The sequence below is a fragment of the Quercus lobata genome, chromosome 3 (genome assembly GCF_001633185.2).
Source record: "Quercus lobata isolate SW786 chromosome 3, ValleyOak3.0 Primary Assembly, whole genome shotgun sequence".
Classification (NCBI taxonomy): domain Eukaryota; kingdom Viridiplantae; phylum Streptophyta; class Magnoliopsida; order Fagales; family Fagaceae; genus Quercus; species Quercus lobata.
Genome location: NC_044906.1, coordinates 48732928 through 48753959, shown reverse-complemented (window position 1 = coordinate 48753959; position 21032 = coordinate 48732928). Strand labels below are relative to the sequence as shown.

Below are 21032 nucleotides of genomic sequence, written 5' to 3'. Positions count from 1 at the left end.
AGTGTCATGAATATATGAAAATGTTAGTCTAAACTGGTGGTTTCCAGTTTCCACATTACTCACCTTCCCACAAGACAAGATTTTGACTTCAAAATTTGAAGCACAATGAAATAAGCAAAATGAGTCTTCGACTAAATAATTTAGAACCCGTCTTGTGAGCTATATCATGTTCAACACATGGGATATCTGCACTCAAATTTAACCACTGAACCAAATCCTCCATCCACATTTGCGATCAAAACTTGAAAATGAAAGAAATAAAAGTTCTCATCCATTGTAAATATAAATACGTGATGATACAAAAACAAAATTTTATCCATCCATGAAAATAAAAGGAATATAAGTTTGACATTTTAAAAAGTTAAAACTTAAAATGCCCTTCGGCTGGTGGTATGACAAAAGTAACGTGGGTAGAATTTATAAATGATGCATTCCTTAAAAAATACTATTGAACTTCAAATTTGGATGTTTCAAAAGCTAAAGTCTTAGTTCTATAAAAATTTTAAATTACCTTTCTTGTGAACATAAACAATAGAAATCAATATTAGAAATTTCCAAAGTACAATTTTGGAGAAAATCTCACCTTAAAATTTATCATACACAAGAGATGAATAGAATTTCATGTGTGCAATCTAGTTAGAGATACATAACAAAATCTCAAATGAATGAGAAAACAACATTTTAGTATGGACAATTTAGAAAAAATAAAACTAGAAAAAGGAAATATTAGTATAAAGTCAAGACATGGATATATAAGATTAAAAAATACAAAAGATTAGATAAAAGAAAAAGAGAAGCAGATAAATCTAAGTTGGCAAGCAGAAATAAATATTTTGCCTAGTTGGTTTTTTTTTTTTTTTTTTGATGTAAAAGGTGTGCCTTTTTTTATACAATGGATAATAATCTTATATATAGTAGAAGTTATAGATGAGTTCCATATGAACTTAGCTTTAACAAAATTGAAATTGAGCCTTCCTTAGAAGCTTCCCTAGGCGTGTTTTGAAGCCAATACTGGCACATGCAAAATTTCAAAACAATTAATTTCTATTTACTATTAAGGGTAAACTTGAATATAGTATCTTAGATGTGATACATTAAATTCATTAATTACCTTGATATTCAAAAAGACTAGTGAGTTTTTAATGCCTAATCATCTTGATATTCAAAAAGACTAAGAGATCACCTTAATACTTAATGATGCTTGTTGGAAAGAAGTTTATTTCTTCCAAAAGTGGATTTTGCAAACCATGATCATCATGCCCCTCCCCTCACAATAAAAAAAGGAGGTATTGAGCAATACAACGTCTAATCCCTATTAAATATTCATTTTGTCCCATATCAATAATGAGATAGTTTCTTATAAAAAAAAAAATAATAATAATAATAAGATCGTTTACAAATGTTATATTTTCCTACTGATCACAAACGTTTTGTATCAAAACTATTATGGGCTAATCACGTACAAAATTTCATAACAATTGATTGCTATTTATTGTTAAATCTGTAAGTTATTCATTAAGTATATTTTAGAATACCAAAAAAACAAAAAAAACAAAAAACAAAACAAAAACAAAAACAAAAACATATGAGCACTCCATAAATTAGTGATTTTTTAATGCCCAACCACCTCGATATCCAGCAAGAATTATAGATCTTCTAAATATTTGGTTAATATTCAGCAGGAATGACAGGTCATCTAAATATTTGGTAAGCATGGCAAGAGTGATAGATCATCTTAATGACTTAGCCCACAGGATTTCTAGTGTGAAATTCGTCAAATAAAATTGCAGTGTCTCCTTTTACGGCTCTTTCCTGGCGTCATTGCGCTCATATAGGGCATAGATTTGCAGTATTTTTATTTTATACGTTTGTAGTTTGTATCAAATATTCAGTAAATGTGATTATCCACAATATACCATAACAATTTAAATTTCAAAGACAAACAAAGACTTTCATGTGCCTTGAAAAAGAACTAAAATCAAGTCAAAACTGTGTAACATTTTTGAGTAACAAAAACAGCAGCAAAATCATAATTTCAGATTCGCAAAATCTAAAACTAAAAATAACAAAAATCAGCAATGCACAACCTAGCCAGTCATATTGCTCATAAATTAACCAGTCAATTCACTCATAGGTCACAACAAAGCAGGTGAGTGGTTTGAGAGCTGTAAATGAGTCAAGTTTTGCCGGGTAGTGTCGTGTTTGAGCTTGGCTCATCAAAAAAAATTAAATGCTCAAACTTGGCTCGAGCTTGAGACATACCTAAAAATAATGTTTGAACTTAAGCTCATGAGAATGTCAAAAAGCCTGAGTTTGGCTTGGCTTGGTTTGATTAATTAGTCAAGCCAAGCTCAAGCTTAATGTCAAATTCAAACTCAAGCTCAAGTTAAGCTTTTTAGCTTAGGATCCAAAAAATTGCATTATCAAATGCTTACATCACCAAAAATCAAGTAAACAAAAAAAAAATATATATATATATATATATATACTCATTTTATCATGCTTCTAATTCCACCTGTGATTAGAAATTGTTCAAATTACAACTTTACATAATTAAATCCATCAATTCATCATTCATTCTCTATAGCTTGAGTATAATTGTTTAAAATACAAATTTTACATCTATATTTGTTATCCGGGCAACTATAATCTTCACAAATCTAAATAAATTAACATTCCAAAACATATATGAATAAAACAAGTTATAAATTAACATTCCAAAACATATGTGTGATGTCATAATAATGAGTTTATTTAGTAAATATATATCAAGCTATAAATGAGCCTAAGCTCGACATGTTTTGTATCGAGTCTTATTGTTCACGAACAATTTTTTTTTGCTTAAGCTCAGCTTGTTTATCAAACAATCCTAAAACTAAAGCTCAGGCTCGGCTTATTTATAAACAAATGAACATGAACGGGCTTTTTATTGAGCTGAGCCTAAGTTGTTCATGAACGGCTTGGTTTGTTTACAGCCCTAGTGGTTTCACACTAGTAATTGGTTCTGACTCGGTCATGCCAGAAGGAAGGAATTCAATGTACAGTGTACAACCCGCTATGCTCAATAAAAATGGTACACTAAAAGGCCAAACAACAAGAAACCAAGACCATTTATTTGTTTGGAAGGTTAGCTTATATCTTCAGCAGTCTGTATAAGGGCTAAACTAAGATAACTCAAATGAAAGTGCATAGTTCAGGAATTTTGGGAAGACAAAAGCCCAATTAATAAAAGGACCAGTAAAAGAAGTGCAAGACAAACCTGAACTGTAATTCTTCACTTGAAAATTGCCAATACATATTGTACAGAGTTTGTATTAGTCTAAATATACTTCAATCCAGAGATAAATTGTTGTCTAGAGATTAGAGTCTGGGCCAGGGAATAAATAATTCCTAAAAGTCCCAAAATCCTAATCTTAAGCACATCTGTAATTATAACAGATGGCAGATTAAGGGGCAACGTGATCAATGCCATCCAATCTGACTGCTTCTTATAACTCCACACAAATCTGTTGAAAAGGATATGGCTGGGGAACGTAAGAACAAGGAGGGCCAAATTCTTTACCGCAAACAACCAATCTGGCCCACCAATTTGGAGGCCCCACCCTGCATTCCCATGCCAGACATCTTCCCATATGCTGTACAGAGCTGTCACAACCAGGTAAGCTGATATGACTACCGTAACAGGGAAATACCTTTGCTTGTCCCCAAATCCAGCAACAAAATCGGAGTCCTGGTTGAGAAGAAGCAAAATAGGTGCCAGAAAGAATATTGCACGATTGGATCCACCTGTGAGGTTGACATTCAAGATAAGGCATATGGCAAAGCACATCACAGTAGCTACATTACCAACAGCCGGCATCCAGGCTCCCTCAGCTGCCATCCTCTTGATTGTGAAGGTTGCTACAGTAGAAGACCGACGCTGTTGCATGAATCTCATTCTTGGGGGAAAAGTAGAGGAGCTGCTATGACCAGATTGATTATGTCTAATTCCACCCCTTTCAAGAGCCTTTTCTCGTATAAGTGAGGCAAGTTCGAACTTTATCTCCAAAGCTATAAGCATAAAGATAGCTGCATATAGACCAAGAAGAGACGTCCTTGCCCCCTCAACAGCCAGCAGAGTTGTGAGCTTCTTCTCTTCCTCTCCCATGTCTCCAAATCCACCATCTCCTAGGATGTTTTTGATCCTCACTTGTCCCTCCAAAAGATATGTCACAGGAAAGAGAGCCACAAGAAGAGCAAATACCCATGGTAGAACCTTCGTGCTTGAGGCAGATGGGAAATGAGTGAAGACCACAAACACAGAAGCACATACCATAGTTACAACAATGAGGGCATGCAGGACAGCAGCCTGAAGAAAGTACTCAGCTGATATGAAGACACCCAGAGCAATCCCCATGGCTATGGAGTAAAATGCTCTCAACTCAACCATGTACTTAATTGGGATGATGGATGTCACAGCCGCTAGAGTAAGCAGAATTGCCAAAATAAGCAGCCAAGATGGCCATGTAGGCTTTGTGGCCATGAATCCATAGATAGAGATGTCATCAGCGGATTGGCGAGCAGCTTTGATGAGGTCAGACCGGTAAGTCAATGACAATGGGATTGGTGGTTGCATTAGGATAAACAAAAGACCCGTTGCCACCACCAAAACTAGGCATCTCTTAGCAGACTGCACAGGGAAGGAGAAAGAGTGGTTAGTTTTTTCTTTTAAAACATTGCATCATTAGGACTCAAATAAAATGAACATCATGTGATTGTTTTCTGCTCACAACGTCAAACCTTCAAAGATTTCCAAAGTAACTACTAATTTAGTTTCTTTGACGAATAACTATTAATTAGTTTCTTTTGACGAATAACTATTAATTTAGTTTCTGAATGGTAATAATTTCACTCTCCAAGAAAATAAATGGTCCAAGGTAAAAAAAGAACTAACCTAAGGAATTTTTCTGAAAAAACAGGTTAAGCGATCTCATAAGATAGATTGAGGATATTGTTTCACCAAGTAATGTTTGATATCTTCTATTCCTAAGAGGTGAGGACACAAATCAGATGAGTTGGAGGGTGAAGAGCAACGGTAACTTCAATGTTTGTTCCTATTAAGTGCTCTCAGAGGCTCCAATGGAGTGTCTTTCCAATGGAGGAGCATATTGCATGTGAAGGCTCTTAAAAAGGTGACATTTTTTGTCTAGACAGCTGACAGGGGGCACAATCCTTACATGTGATAATCTTATGTGGAGAGCTATAACTATGAAAATAGGTGTTGTATGTGCAAATTGTAGTGAAACAGTGGACCACTTATTAATTAGTTGTGTTGTCACCAAAGAATTGTGGTCTATCATATTTTCAACATTTGGGGTTCACTAGGTGCTGCCTGAGAGAGTTACTTTCTGGATGGAAGAGTTGTGTTGGTAATCATGGCATCATTCGCTTGAAAAATAGCTACATTGTCTAATGTAGACTCTATGGAGGGAGAGAAATAATTGAACTTTTAAGGGTGTGAAGATTTCAGTTATGGTGTTGAAATATTCTTTTTTGAGAGTTTTGTTTGAGTGGTCCCATACTCTTGATACTAGTGATGAGCATTCATTTGTAAATGTTATAGGCTCTCTTTTTTTTAAGAACCTGCTTTTTTCGCTTTGTAATTCTTTAGGAACATTTGTGTATACATCATGTCTTTTCAATAAAAATACTACTAATTAAAAAAAAAAAAAAATTCTCCATGTAATACTTGTGTCCAAATTAATGTTCCAGATATCTGCACATAATTCTAAAACCTTATCAATAGAAATTTATCAAATGCCCTCAGTAATATGGAAGACTTTCAAGCTTACCAACTTATTACCTCTCTCTTTTCACTATTCCCATGTTTGTGGCTAATAGGCTAGAGACTTTAGAGAAATTTTCTGTGGGATGCCTCAGTGGAGGAGTTCAAATATTCTATGGTGGGGTGGGATATGGTTTGTTCACCTATTGAGTTAGGAAGTTTGGGAATCAAGCGGATAGGGCTCTTTAATCAAGCTTTACTTGGGAAATGGTTATTGCATTTTAGGCATGAAGATACTCAATCTGTGGCGTTGAGTGTTTGCTTTGAAGTTTGAAGTGGAAGGTAGAGGATAGTCCTTGCAATCAAGTAGAGGGACCCATGGATGTAGTCTTTGGCGTATTAGAGCGGGTTGGAATAACTTCTCTCAGCATGTATCCTTTGAGTTTGGGGAGGGTACACATCTAAGGTTTTGGTATGATCATTGGAGTGGCTCTCACAATGTAAATACCCTGACCTATATGCTTGTTCATCCAACAAAGATGCTTTAGTCTCAGATTGTTTAGATAGCAATATGAATAGAGGGAGTAAGAGTTGGCATGTGCAATTTCATAGGGATTTTCATGATTGGGAGTTAAGAGTTGGTGAATTCATTCCTAGGCCACATTTACCCTCAAATGCCTAGAGGAAAGGGGTGCGATAATGGAGTTTGAAGGGGAGTGGGAAGTTTGATTTTGGGTCCTATTGCAACGCATTCCGTAGCACCAATCCAATTCCTTGGATAAGTGTGTGGTGTATTGAGGCACCTAAGCGAGTGTCCTTCATATGGACAGCAGTTTGGGGTAGGATCCTAGTGAGATTCTCATCAAGAGTTGGTGTTGCATGTGTCAGTGCAGTGCGGAAACAGTTGACCATTTGCTGCTACTTTGCAAAATTGCTTTTAATACGTGGAGTGTCATCTTTAAGATGATTGGGATTCATTGGGTCTTGCCTTGGACGGTAATAGCTTTATTGTTTGGCTGGAGGAATTGGTTAAGGGAACACTCATCAGACATTTGGAACCTTGTTCCGTCGTGTTTAATGTGGATCATGTGGAAGGAAGGTAATAAACACACTTTTGAGAATTTTGAGAGCTCTCAAGAGCAACTGCAATCTGTGCTAATACGTACTTTGTCTGATTGGTCTGGAGTGTGGGGTTTTACTCATTGTAATTCTTTTGTAGAGTTCCAAGACTCTCTTTTTTATAATATTTTAAGACATTCTGTGTTCGTCATTGTGAGCATGAAGTGATCTTCCTCGTTAAAAAACTTTATTCCTTATCCAAAAACAAAAACAAAGAATATGGAAGATGAATTTGAAGAATCATAACATAAATACTATGAATCTGAATGGGAAGTGGAAAATGTTTAGCTGCACAAATTATTTTGCTTCAGCAACAGATTGTTAATATTTTCCCCCACTCTGGCTGTAAACAATATTTTATAGAATAAGAATAAACAAAAACCACACAACTGCAAAAGAAAAAATATGCTTACCTGTACATGAGGGAAGTGGAGTGCTACTATGGGTATACAAGCCATTCCCATAGAGAGAATACAAAATCCAAGAAGTAAACCATCAGATGGAGATCTCCCGTTCCACCATTGGAGGGCTTCAAAAATTGTTTCTCGGCAAAACCATACAGATAAAGCAACCACAGCAGCATGAACATAACCTTGCCAAGGTTTCATCTTTGAGCCTGTTCTTGATTTATCCCTACAAAGTCCAAAGAGTGAAGAATTAACAAGGTTGATTTCCTAAGACTACGAGGTTTTGAGAAAAATTGAAATCATTGAAGTATGCAACAGAATAAATACTTGTAAAGAAGCACTGGGGGAGAAATGGCCAATAAAAGAACAGCTGCCATCCATACTACGGATTTTGACGTAATCAACAGCATTGCCAGCTTCGAAGAATAGAGGCAAGTCAAAATCCAAGCTGCCTTTGGTCCAATTCGATGATCCACAGATAGTCTTCTCACCAAAGCCAAACCCACAAAAGTAGTTACAATAACCATGTAGCTTGGATACATCACATCATCCTCAAATCCATAATAGTAAATGCTAGAGTAATTGAAAAATCGATCCTCAATGTAACATAGTAGCAATGCATGGCTGATTAAAGAACCCTCAATCAAAAAATGAAATTTTGAGGGTAGAATAGCTAGACCAGGAACAGCCATGGCCAGGACAACGTTTGCAATTATGAATTTACAGAAGGATTTCAGGGACATGCCTGCCATCCAAATATTAAGGTCCCAGAAATTATGCATCACAAACCATGTAACCATCAAGCTACCAAGCACAACAAAGCCGAAATATGATGGCAGGCTCCTATTAGTTAAAAATCGAGCCAAATAGAATCCAGCAACAGAAGGCAGCGGGAGGAACTGCAAAATTAAAGAAAGAAATATATAACCATGTATGCTTCAAGTCCCATATTCACTCAGTGGGATATAAGCAAGCAGTAGACAGTGCCCAACCATGGGCTTGATCCCAAACAGCTCTAATGCTCATGAACAAAGTAAAATATATATATAATCTGAAATTGAATTTTCTTCCAGCATTACTTACACTTCTGATCCAAAAAAACAAAAGGAAATAAATCTTTTTGGCCCCACCCCAAGTAGCAAAAGTCGTTGGGTACTAGTGGGCCAGTGGCTATTGGATAACACTAAAGCCTTGACGGTGCTAAAAGTCGAAAGGATGAGTTTTAGCTAGTTAAAAATCACTGGCTCACAGTCAGTTTTGTACCCACATGTTTATTACATACAACATAGGCAGTTATTTATTTAGAAAACAGACTTTCCATGTTTCTCAAAACATTTTAGTTGATAGTGTCAGCATTGGTCCATCAGCGAGACACAACCAACACTAGGCCACCTTGATTTTCAAAGAAAACTGGAAAAGGTTAATTGCACCTAATCAGGCATGCTTCATTGATGGGCATCCATTATGTCTACAAAGATGAATGTAACTGATTGAAAACCAACAATAACTTTAGATGCATCAAACGTTTTCAAATATTCTCTGCATTCAAATAATATTTAACTAACAATTAGCATCAGTAACACACCAGGCAGATTGTGAACATCACACCTTTTTTTTTTCTTACAAGACATAAAACATCATAATGCTACCAAAAACTTTAAAATAGCCTAATCCTGATAAAGCACGTAATAATGGCAAGTTTGATTTTGAAGTGTATCGTGTAATCTTTTCATGTACCTTTCAAATCAGCTAAAGATATCTCTAAAGAGTAAATTGCAATTCTATTAATTTTTAACTTGAAACAACAATGTTAAGAGTGAATCGCATACCAATATAGGAAATCCAATAACAATTGCACCAGCAGCACTGACTATCACAGCCAATGTGGTGAAAGCGACAGAGCTAAAAGCATCGGAAATCATTCCCACAGCATAAGCAGCAGCTCCGGAAGCACCTCCAAGCATGGCAACAGTCACAAGAAGGTAACTCAACGGGGCAGGCACGTGAATGTACCTCCCAAACGAATGGAAAACAACCCTAAACTCCAAACAAATCACCACAACAACCAAAGCAACGGCGCCATTGACGACGCGGATACTATGCAGCTGGTTAGGATTCTTGGTGATCCACCAAAGCGCGCCCCTGGTGGACGCATAGAGCTGGAACAAGAAGGGAATAAAGAAGAGGAGAAACAAGTCCGCGATGGCCGCGGCGGAGGAGAAAATGACAGAGTAGTGAGAGGCAATGTGGAAGACGAGAGGAAAGAAGAGGAGATTTAGGGTGTGGAAGCAGCTTTCGAGGGGGCCGAGGATTAAGTTATCGTCGGGAACCTCGCCGCCGTGGTATTTGGCGTCGTTCTTGGAGGCGAAGGATGAGATCCGAGGAATGGAGTAGAGCCAATAGAAGATGCAATTGAAGGCCATGAGATAGTAAGCGGCATTGGGCATGCCGACGGCGGAGACGGTGGCCCAGGTGAAGAGAGAGGAGGCGGCGAAGGGGACGGAAGCGAATAAGAGGCGTTCGAGGGCGAGAACGATGGAAGGGTTTTCGATTTGGATCCATTTGAATTGGAGAGAAGACCAGACCCCGATCAAGAAGTTGGACTGGGCGCAGAGGAAGGCGGAGAGGAGAGTGAGAGGGAGAGAGTTGAAGGACTGGCGGAGAGAAGTGGTGGCGGAGAAGAAGAAGGCGAATTGAGAGAAGAGGAGAGAGAGCCAGACGGAGAAGAAGGCGGCGGGTTTGAAGTTGAGGGAATCGAGGATGTAGGAGACCATGAGGCCGACGGTTAGGGTGGCGAGCACGGCGGTTCCGCCGAGGTCGAGGAGGAAGGCGGCGCAGGGGATGAGGGCGATGGCGATTCGAGCGTTGTAGGCGAAGGATGTTGCTGAGAATCGAGAGTTTTTGAGCGATCTGGAAGAGGAGGTGGTGGTGGTGGGGAATCTTTGATTAGGGTTAGAGTCGGGAGAGGAGAACGGAGAAGGGGAGCCATTGTTGAAGGAGGAGGAGGAGGAGGAGAAAGAAGGAGCGCTAATGGAGGAAGAGATGTAAGGGCGGAAGGACCGGGGTTGGAGCTCCGGCGGCATCATTTTGGCTCGCCGGAATCAGATTGAGATTGAAGAAAAGGATCTGAGATTTATTTTTAAGTCCGGAGAGGAGAGGAGTCACGGCTGGCTGCTTCGTTAAGCTTTGGCTCCGGAGTATAGAGTATTTTGGAGTGGGAGATTTGGGAGATTTTTGGGAGTAGGGGTTTGGAAATGGGTGACGTGTTTGAGCGAATTGGAGCCGTTGGATTGTTGATCTAGCCAATGGTATTGCTGCAGCATATTGCGAAGAGAATTAGAACTAGGAAGGAGGCCACTGCTACAATAGGAGTAGGTGGAACTTGAACAAATTTTTTTTTTTAATTGGCTGTAAATGCTTGTATGGCTCAACCACAGACTTGGAGTTGGGCTAAATTTGCTATTTCTATTGCAGTTGCAGAGCCCTAAAACAATTTTCTTTTTCTTTTTCTTTTTTTTTTTTTAAACTCTCTTGAACTAATATTATTATGTGATTATGTTTTTCTCAAATAAATAATATATATGAGAGATTATGTGAATAGTATAGTATTCATAAAAAATTATTTAGATGATAAATTATTAATAATAATAAATAATGTTATACTAATCATAACTTATATGATCTAAAAAGATTATGAAATATGATATTTGGGTTTACCCAAAAAAAAAACATTTAATAATTGGGTTTACCAAAGAAAACATTTAAAAATTGGATTATGAGCAAGATTTGACGGGCACTATGGCTTAAGCATAGTGAGAAGGTAAGCATAAAAAATTCACATTCACTAGAGCCCTTGGGTAATCTATAATATATATATCTCCTATTCCGTATATGTCCCACTTTCCATTTTTATTATAAAAAAAGAATGCATATATATATAAATATATATATATATATATATTATTTTTTTTAAAGAAAGAATGCATATATGGGATGTATAGTTGTATACATATATGGGTTGTATATATATAAAGTCTATCCTATTGTTTGGATAAACTTTATTAGTTGCTTATATATATATATATATATCCTATCAAAAAAAAAATATATATATATATATATATATTGAGAAAAATTTAGTTGCTTATATAGTTAGTTACATGGTTCTTTCTCTAAAATAAAATAAAAAATAAAAAAAAATTACATGGTTAAGTGAAAAAATAATTGCTTAAAAGTTAAAACCATTTTCAAACCCAGTTTAAGCAAATAATTGCTTGGGCCGATCTACTTTATTTTTAAATGTGGCCTTGTTGGCTTACTGTTGGGACACCAAAGTGGATTCTCTTTGCTAAAAATTAAATGTGTACAAAAAGAATGCTTTGTCTACTCAAACTTGAACATTTCCAGCAGATTCTCCAAATTTTTGTACTATTTGGAGAATGAACAATGACTTTTATCTTTTAACTCCACTTTTTCAAAAACATTTTCCAACAGATTCTCTATCTCATTCTTTGTTTCATTTAAATATTATTTCTTCATTCATTTATTATTTATTATTTATTCTTTTTTTAACAATTATACATCTTCCAATATTTTTTTATTTAATACCTGATTATTATAATAGAAAAAAAAAAAAAAAAAACATTTGATGGATGAATAGTAAAAGCTACAGTATTTTCTACTTATAGAGAAGCCATTGGAGTGGGTTTTTGGGATATTGATGCTCTAAAATTGGCCTTAAAGAAGCTATTGGAGATGCTCAACTATCTATATTTGCTGAAGTTCATTAGGAATAAGGTCATATGCATATTTTAGTATTAGATACTTTTACTATTATTGATTTTATTCAAATGATTTTATAGAGAAATCAGAAAAATCTCTTCCTTTCCTTGTTTTTTTAGCCGGATGAGTTAAACTTATACGAAAGAAGGTCTATCAAATAAGGCCCAGGAGAGTTAACTGGTCAAGTGCAGTTATACAAAAGGCCCTGTCCCAGTTCAACAGATTGCCAAACACCTTGTGAGGCCCCCATTAGTCTCACTTAAAATTACAAAATTTTAGAAAATAGAGGAATATAAAAAGAGTGAGGTTGAAATTTTTCTTTACATATTGATTTTTATTCTCAAATAATCATTATCCTTTTCTTTTTTTTTGAGAAACTCAAATAATCATTATCTCAATGTACACAATTTGTCTTTAGTTTTATGTAGTGTCATTAAAGAATGACAAAATTTAGGTACAGTATCTTAAGTGCTGTTCCTTGGGTTCATCTCTTAAGATTTAGCCATGTAACTACTTTACTAAAAAATATACTTTCATCTTATAAGAAAAAATCCACGTGGCAGAATTTTAAAAGGAGAATTTAAGGAATAACACTTAAGTATTGTATCTTAGTCCTACCCATTGAAGAATATTGTTTCATTTAATTTATATACAAATCTTAATTAAGCCATGTATCATACAAGCATAATACTAGTTCTTAATTCTTGGCACATTTTATGCACACACCATACGCACCTGCCACTTAAGTTCATAAGCATCACTTCTCAAAAAAAGAAAAAAGAAAAAAAAAGTTCATAAGCATCATCCCTTGCATCAAGCATCTTCGAAGGTAAGTGAAGACCCGTGCATGGCATCACTTCGAAGGTAAGCATCCTTCTAGAAAATTTGGTCACTACTGCATCCTTCTAGAAAATTAGTAATGGGTTGAGATGTCAACCAATCCATGATCAATTGCATTGTTGGAGTGAAGAGATAGCCAAGATCCACCTCATGGTAATCAACCAATCATAATTCATATTTTGAGTGCAGGTAGTACTCTCTTCATTTAGATTTAGGATTTATGGATTTCACAAAATGATATAGTTTTTACATTTTTAGATCTACTACCATATGTTCAATTATATGTTTATACATTTACGTGCTCACCTATATTTAGTCATGTAGATCTAGACTTTTGAAATCTCATCATAGACAGATCTATGAATTTAATGATGTAGATCCAGGGTTTTATGCATCTCATCATATGTCCATTCAATATATTATTATTTTTATTGGTACATTGCATTAAGTCAAAATTTAGATATTTTTGTTTCTAACGCTCCATTTATTTTGATATAAAATATTTTCAAGAAAATATTTTCCCATTTTATAGTGATTGTTTTGTAGTAAAATATTTTAGTCAACAAAATCAACTAGGAAAATTTATGTAAAATAGTTTACACTTAAAATTTTGGTAAAACAATTTCTACATTTGCTTTCTTGCTCTCACCCCGATGCTTTCGCTCATTTAAACCAAAGTCCTTCTCATGCTCTCTCTCCCTTAGCACCTCTCACGCTATTTCCCACGACTCTCTCCCTCCTCACTCTCAAGTTCTCCCTTCCCACAAACGAAAGCCACCAAACCACTCTTAGGTTCGCGATGCCACTCATCTCCACGACTCTTATTATCAGCTCCACCTCTGCCATCGTCGACTCCAACTCTACCACCACAAACCAGAGCCACCAAACCACTCTCAGGTTTGTGGTGCCACTCATCTCCGACAGCTCTCATCATCGGCTACACACGGAATCCTACCAATTCTTGGTTCGACCACTCAAATTCACCGATTCTTTTTTTAGTTCGACCATACACTGACTCTGACTCCATCGATTCATTTATCCTCCATCACACCAACCCTACCTCCATCGTTGTCAACTCACCCACTAGTTCTCAAATCTGGGTTTTTTAACCATTGTATGGGTTTATTGGTTTAGGCTTTTTGGCTGGTTTATGGGTTGTGGTGGGTGGTTGGGTTTTTGAGTTGCAGTGGGTGGCTGGGATGGTTTGTGGGTCACGGTGATGGCTAAGTATGTGGGTGGTTAGAATGGTTTATGGGCCAAGGTTTGTGGGTTATGGTGGGTGGTTGGCTGACTTTGGCCTTTTTTTTTTCCTTCTCCAATTTGTGGATTTGAGTTGTCAGTGGAGTGTTAAGGTGGTGGTGGGGGGGTTCATGTAGAAATGTGGTGGTTTAGGTGGTTAGGGGAGTGGTGGTGGGTTGGTTTTTGCCGAATTAGGTGGTTATGAGATTCTTAAATTTTTTTTTTTCATTTTGCTAAAACATACATTTTTTTTTTTTTGTATTTTCAGGAATGCAAACCAAACATTGTAAAATGAATATATTTTCAGTAAAATATTTTGCATGTAAAATATTTTATGTCGAAACAAATGGAGCATAAATTTTTCATTTTGAATTAGTTGATTTGTTAGGTTCTTTTTTTGTTTTGTTATCAGAGTAATAAGAAGGAAGAAATGATGGAATTGGGGAAAATGTCAACTTCTTGTAAATTCTGTAAATTTGTACATATTATTTTATTTTTTTAACAACACTTAGGCAGGGATTAAAATGTAGCAATTGTAGTGAACTAAATTGTGATATATTTAAATTGTAATTTAAAGGTTCTAAAGGTTTTTTTATCATTTTAAGGTCTTGAGTGGTATTTTGGAAGTTTTGAAAGTATTTTGGCCATTTGGAGATTTTAGAGGTATTTCAACCTTTTTTGAAGGGTTAAAGAGTAGTTTTGATCATTTGAAAACTTTGCATTTGTTTATGCTTAGTATCATATATTTTTTTCATAGTTGTTCCAAAGGTAGGAAAAATGAGAAGGGTTATGATAGTTTAACAACTAGACTAAAATTTAATCACTTTATTTTGAATGGAAGACTAATGAGAAAATGTGAGTTGATTCAAACTAAGGGTAAAAAAGGGTAGAAGAAGACCAAACTAACATTAATAATGATGATGAACAAAAATTGCATTGAGTTGATTGTCCACAGGTGCTCCAATGAGGTGCCTGAGAAACAAGAAGACTAAAAACCAACAAAGAGTACTAGTGGAGTGCCGGCCAAAGACCCTCTAAAGGTTAAGTCGGTAAAAGAATAATCACCAAGAACTCCATAGTGTGAGTGCTAGGGATTTTCTGCGTACCTTGAAGAGGTGGAGGTCTGGTGCTTATATAGTGGTGTAGGGCCTAATCAAGATCCCTTATATGAAGGGTTTTTCCTTATGTGGAAAATCTTGGAGAAAATATGAACGTGTAGTAGGGTCTTTGGGCATGGTGTGCAAGTTATTTTCATGTAGAGACTCATGAGGGAGGAATAAGCAAAGATTGGTGGGACCCATCAGGCTCAATCGTTAGCATGGTCATTCATTCATCAGTATGGTCATTTGTCTGTCGGCATGGTTGTTCCATCTGCTAGTATGTGAGTGATCATTACGCAAGGGTTTCGTGGGGCCCAACATATTCCTCTGTCGTCACATGTAGTCCTTCGTTGAATGGTCTTTACACATGAGCCAACCATTAGTTTAACTAGGTGATGCCTAGCGAACCACTTAAGAAGCGGACAGTTACTGGCCAAAGATCCATGAGCGATGTTCGTTCGTCTTGACGGATGAGGAAGTCTTTATTGGATGAAAATGCCCTTATCAAACAGGATTAGTAAAAAATATATGTCAATTAAGTGTAACTAAGAGTATTACTTTAAATAAAATAGAATTATGTATGTAATTTAAAATATATATATATATATATATATATGGCCAATCTTGATTTGTCGGTTAGGGATTCGTAGTGACTCTAAAATTTTGAGAATAAACTTTGTTAGTGTATAAGTCAATCTAACCCACTGGGCTGGGCCTAATGTACTGTACTTGTAGTACACTCCTATTACTTTTATTTCACACATATCACTCCTACATAAGGCTTTCTATTGTACAATGTGTCAATGCCTCATGGCGGTTCAACCACCCATTGAGGCGATGCTCGGCATGCACCTAAAAGAATGTTGTTCAGGCTTGAGAGCTTGGAAGGGTGCTGTGGAGGACAGTTGTACCTTTGGTGTGTGACTAGAAAATGAGTCAATTTTAATGGATTTACTAAAGGTAAGTGAAGTCGCCACCAATCATTGGATTTTTCTAAGGTGTGATTGATCACCTGACTCTATTTGATTTTATTACTAATCCTAGGCTAAGAAAAATGTCGTTTTCCTAATCTAATATGGATGGATTAAAAATTTTGATTCTTGAATTCGAAAGTCTAGTTACATGTGGGGAAAGTGTTAGGCACCCCACAATGCCTGTCCAAGGACAGTCCCTTGTTTTGGTAAAATCTTAATTTTCGGACATTGGCAATTCAAAATTGAGCTATTGGCATTAGCTTTCGGGGCTTTAATCTAATTGGGCTTTGAGGTTTGGTCTCAGAAAGGGTGTGGTCTCGATCGATGCTTCCCTAGTGTGTTTTGGAATCGGTGCCAAATTTCCACCGCAAAAATTTGGTAGCATTTCGCCTTATTTTCGTGGTAGAAATCTGGCAGTGCTTCACCTCAAGTGCATCATAGCATACAAAACGCTATACTCACCAAACTTTGGCCATGAGAATACGGCAATGGGGATGCCCCATTCTCAAGACAAAAATCTTACAAAGTTTCACGTTTGGTGTGCTATGACGCACTAGTAGGGTTTCATGCCTGTGTATACGATGCGTACCAACATGCTCATGTTAGGATGAGTCGGAGCCCCTCAAAGCATCAAGCATATTGATGTGTGTCGCATACACAGGGAAACTAATGTCACTTGGTGACATGGATGATCACACCCCGATGATTATGCACACAATATAGTGTGAGCATGCACTTATAGCAAATGCCTTAGGCACATTCCCACACTACAAGGTCTTAGCACTCATGGCTATCAAGGCCTGAGGGTCACTTACATAGCCACGAGGGTCCATAATACAAAATGCACAAACCCCTATACAAACATATATAAATATACATACATCATACACAATGTGATCACACAGAGCAGGAAAGTAAAACAGACATTGCCAACATCCCAAGGGTATGGCCTAGCAAGGTACAAGAAATGTAAAACCGACATTGCCATACTCAGGGAATGCGGCCCAAGCAAGGAGCAAGAAAGAAAAAGGGTACATGGAAAAGGGAACCCTAATACAATATTCTAGGGAAAAGGCTAGAAGAGAGGGAGAGAGAAAACTGCTTGGGGAGGCTAGGCCTCCTAATCTACTAAACATTGTGCTTTGTGGGCTTGCATCCTCTTACTTGCATCCTTGCCCTTATTGCTTGCACCTAGGAAGTCGTGCCCTTGCTCCAAGTGTCCATGCTCCAAACATGTACATGCAGTGACAAAGGAAACAAGCCAGCAAACGAACAAAGAAACAGCTAGAAGGAAAGCATGCTAAGGGACAAACTATCAAAGAGAGCCAAATGAGGGAAAATAAACATGTTATCAAACAAAGAGGGTGTTTTAGGAGGACAAATGTAGGTTTGGATCAGGTGTTCATAGTTCCATGAGATTGGAGTATGGACAACACACGTGTCATCAAGCAAAATTCCTACAAGGGACTCGGGGTCTCATGTATCAAAGATGGGTGTGAACCAGCACGATATAGTAGGAATTAGGCTTGATGACACAAGCAAGCAAAGACTCATGCATGAATATGTAAGCAAGCATGCAAAAATGCAAAGAAGCAAAGAAAGGCAAACGAGTGGCATAAAGCAAACAAGGCAAGCATAAAATCATTGCATGCAGTGGAGAAAGGTGTGTGTCAAGCACACCAACATCACAGAGATGCGTCTCACAAGCGGCCACACCCAAACAAGCCATAAGAGGGACAGATGCAACCACACAAGCAAGTGGCCTCAAAGACCAACAAGCACAAGCCCACAAAGGGTACAAAGCATGGCAAAGCCTATATCTAGATAGACAAACACGAATATAAAGCATAGAAATAAGCAAGCATACACATGCATAAAGGAAATGACCCAAATCCTTTGATATAGGCCTAAGAGTATGGATGTAGGCCTAGACCACAAGATCTAGATATACACCCTATCTAAATAGCCAAACCATAAGAAAAATGCATAACAAGAGATAAAAAGGCTTTAGAAGCACATGGCATGGCAACCAACATGTATATTTAAACACATGAATATGGCATGGAGCACACAAAGATATAGATTTAAGCATAAGCATGCTAAAAGGCACTTAAGCACATGGATCTAAGCACAAACACAATATTTAGGCATATCCTAGCCCAAGAAGGCTAGGCCAACATCATCATAGCAATAAAACATGATAGAAAGCAAGGAGACATGCTATAAAAGCTATAAAACATGCTAGGAAGCAAGAAAACAAAGCAAAGATATACTATGGAAAGTAATAAATCATGTTATGGAGAAAGACAAGGCAAAATGTGTAGATTGTAGCTAAAAAGCTACATTTACACCCTTAGAACCTCAAATCTAAGGTCCTAAGACCAATGAGAGGAAAAAGAGTGCAAGAGCACTACCTCTTTATTGTTGAGAAAAGAGAGGAATCAAAGGTTTTTTGGATGTGTTTGTGAGGAATCGAAGCTACTATTCATGTTATGGATGTGTTTTTTGGAATTAAATGCTCCAAAACTAACCATAATTTTTTTTGGAATTAAATGCTCCAAGCAAAGACTTGGACTTGGGCTAAATTTGCTATTTCTATTGCAGTTGCAGAGCCCTAAAACAATTTTTTTTTTTTTTTTTTAAACTCTCTTGAACCAATATTATTTTGTGATTATGTTTTTCTCAAATAAATAATATATATGAGGGATTATGTGAATAGTATAGAACCAATATTACAAATAAATAATATATATGAGGGATTATGTGAATAGTATAGTATACATAAAAAAATTATTTAGATGATGAATTAATAATAATAATAAAAAATAATGTTATACTAATCATAACTTATATGATCTAAAAAGATTATGAAATATGATATTAACATTTAATAATTAGGTTTACCAAAATAAACATTTAAAAATTGGATTATGAGCAAGATTTGACGGGCACTCTGGCTTAAGCATAAAAACTTCACATTCACTAGAGCCCTTGGGTAATCTATGATATATAAATATATATATATATATATATATATATATATCTCCTATTCCGTATATGTCCCACTTTCCATTTTTATTATAAAAAAAGAATGTATATATATATATATATATTTTTTTTTTTCAAGAAAGAATGCATATATGGGATGTATAGTTGTATACATATATGTGTTGTATATATATAAAGTCTATCCTATTGTTTGGATAAACTTTATTAGTTGCTTTTCTTTATATATATATATATATATATATATTGAGAAAAATTTAGTTGCTTATATACTTAGTTACATGGTTCTTTCTCTAAAATAAATAAATAAAAATTACATGGTAAAGTGAAAAAATAATTGCTTAAAAGTTAAAACCATTTTCAAACCCAGTTTAAGCAAATAATTGCTTGGGCCGATCTATTTTATTTTTAAATGTGGCCTTGTTGGCTCACTGTTGGGACACCAAAGTGGATTCTCTTTGCTAATAATTAAAAGGAAAATTACACTTTACCACCTTAAACTATGCACTAGATTACACTTTGCACCCTAAATTATCCGATTGCATACTTTGTACCTTAAACTATCACACTTATCACACTTTGCACCCTGTTGTTATTTTTGCCGTTATATTTAACAGAATTTTACTATATGTGACAAGCACATACTTCTTACTTAGATGAAACAAAGTTAAAAGACTGAAACACCATTCTTCAAAATCAATTAAAACAAAACCCAAATTTTTCCACATCTCCATCTGTCTCACACGTCTGCCATCCTCTTCCTCAAATTCATAAAATACAATCTAATACTATTTAATTCCATCACTGACGAAATGGTATAAAAGAAGTTAAAATAGTAAATCCCAATGGCAGGGCAGATAGGAATTATGCCTCACTAGCCGTGCTCACCTTCTTTTTTTTTTTCTTTTTTTTTTTTGGTAAACGCTGTGCTCACCTTCAATTCATAGAGCTTTCCATCGCGAGATGCATCACCACCAGCTAGAGTTGCGGAAAAACTGATGTATTTGTGGCCAATTTACCAGTTGTTGTACAGACTAGTCTCCCCTTACCAGCGATTTTTAATTATTTTAATAACTAGAAAGCTATAGATAGTATAAGAAATATCAGGAAGGTGGATGGGGTACTGTGAATGAATTCTGCTATGGAATTAGAGAGGTCAATTTAAATATTTTGAAACTGAATCTGGGAAAGAGGATGGCAGAAACGTGAGACAAAGGGAGATGTGAAAAAATTTAGGTTTTGTTTAAATTGATTTTGAAGAAGGGTGTTTTTGTCTTTTATCTTTGTTCCACCTAAGCAAAAAGCATGTATTTGTCACATGCAGTAAAATTCTGTTAAATATAATGGCAAAAATAACAACAGGGTGCAAAGTGTGATAAGCGTGATAGTTTATGGTGCAAAGTGTGCAGTCGGATAGTTTAGGGTGCAAAGTGTAATCTAGTGCATAGTTTAGGGTGGTAAAATGTAATTTTCCCAATAATTAAATGTATAGAAAAAGAATGCTTTGTTTGCTCGAATTATGAGTATCTCCAGCAGGTTTTTCAAATTTTTGTACTGTTTGGAGAATGAACAGTGATTTTTACCTTTTAACTACCCACTTTTTCAAATACATTTTCCAACAGATTATCTATCTTATTTAAATATTATTTCTTCATTCATTCTTTAATCATTATTTATTCTTTTTTTAATAACTATACATCTTTCAACATTTTTTTATTCAATACCTGATTATTATAATAGAAGAAAAAAAACATTTGATAGATGAATAGTAAAAACTACAGTGTTCTCTACTTATAGAGAA

At 36.0% G+C, this 21032-nt stretch overlaps 1 protein-coding gene across 1 annotated transcript; it reads right to left on the bottom strand.

The window, feature by feature from the left end:
* Positions 1-3139: 3139 nt before the first annotated feature.
* LOC115982010 lies at positions 3140-10707 on the bottom strand. Its single transcript, XM_031104480.1, has 4 exons — positions 9120-10707; positions 7618-8189; positions 7297-7516; positions 3140-4669 (listed from the first exon to the last, which is right to left on the bottom strand). The coding sequence occupies exons 1-4, from the start codon at positions 10374-10376 to the stop codon at positions 3320-3322; spliced, it is 3399 nt and encodes a 1132-aa protein (XP_030960340.1). The 5' UTR covers positions 10377-10707; the 3' UTR covers positions 3140-3319.
* Positions 10708-21032: the final 10325 nt, after the last annotated feature.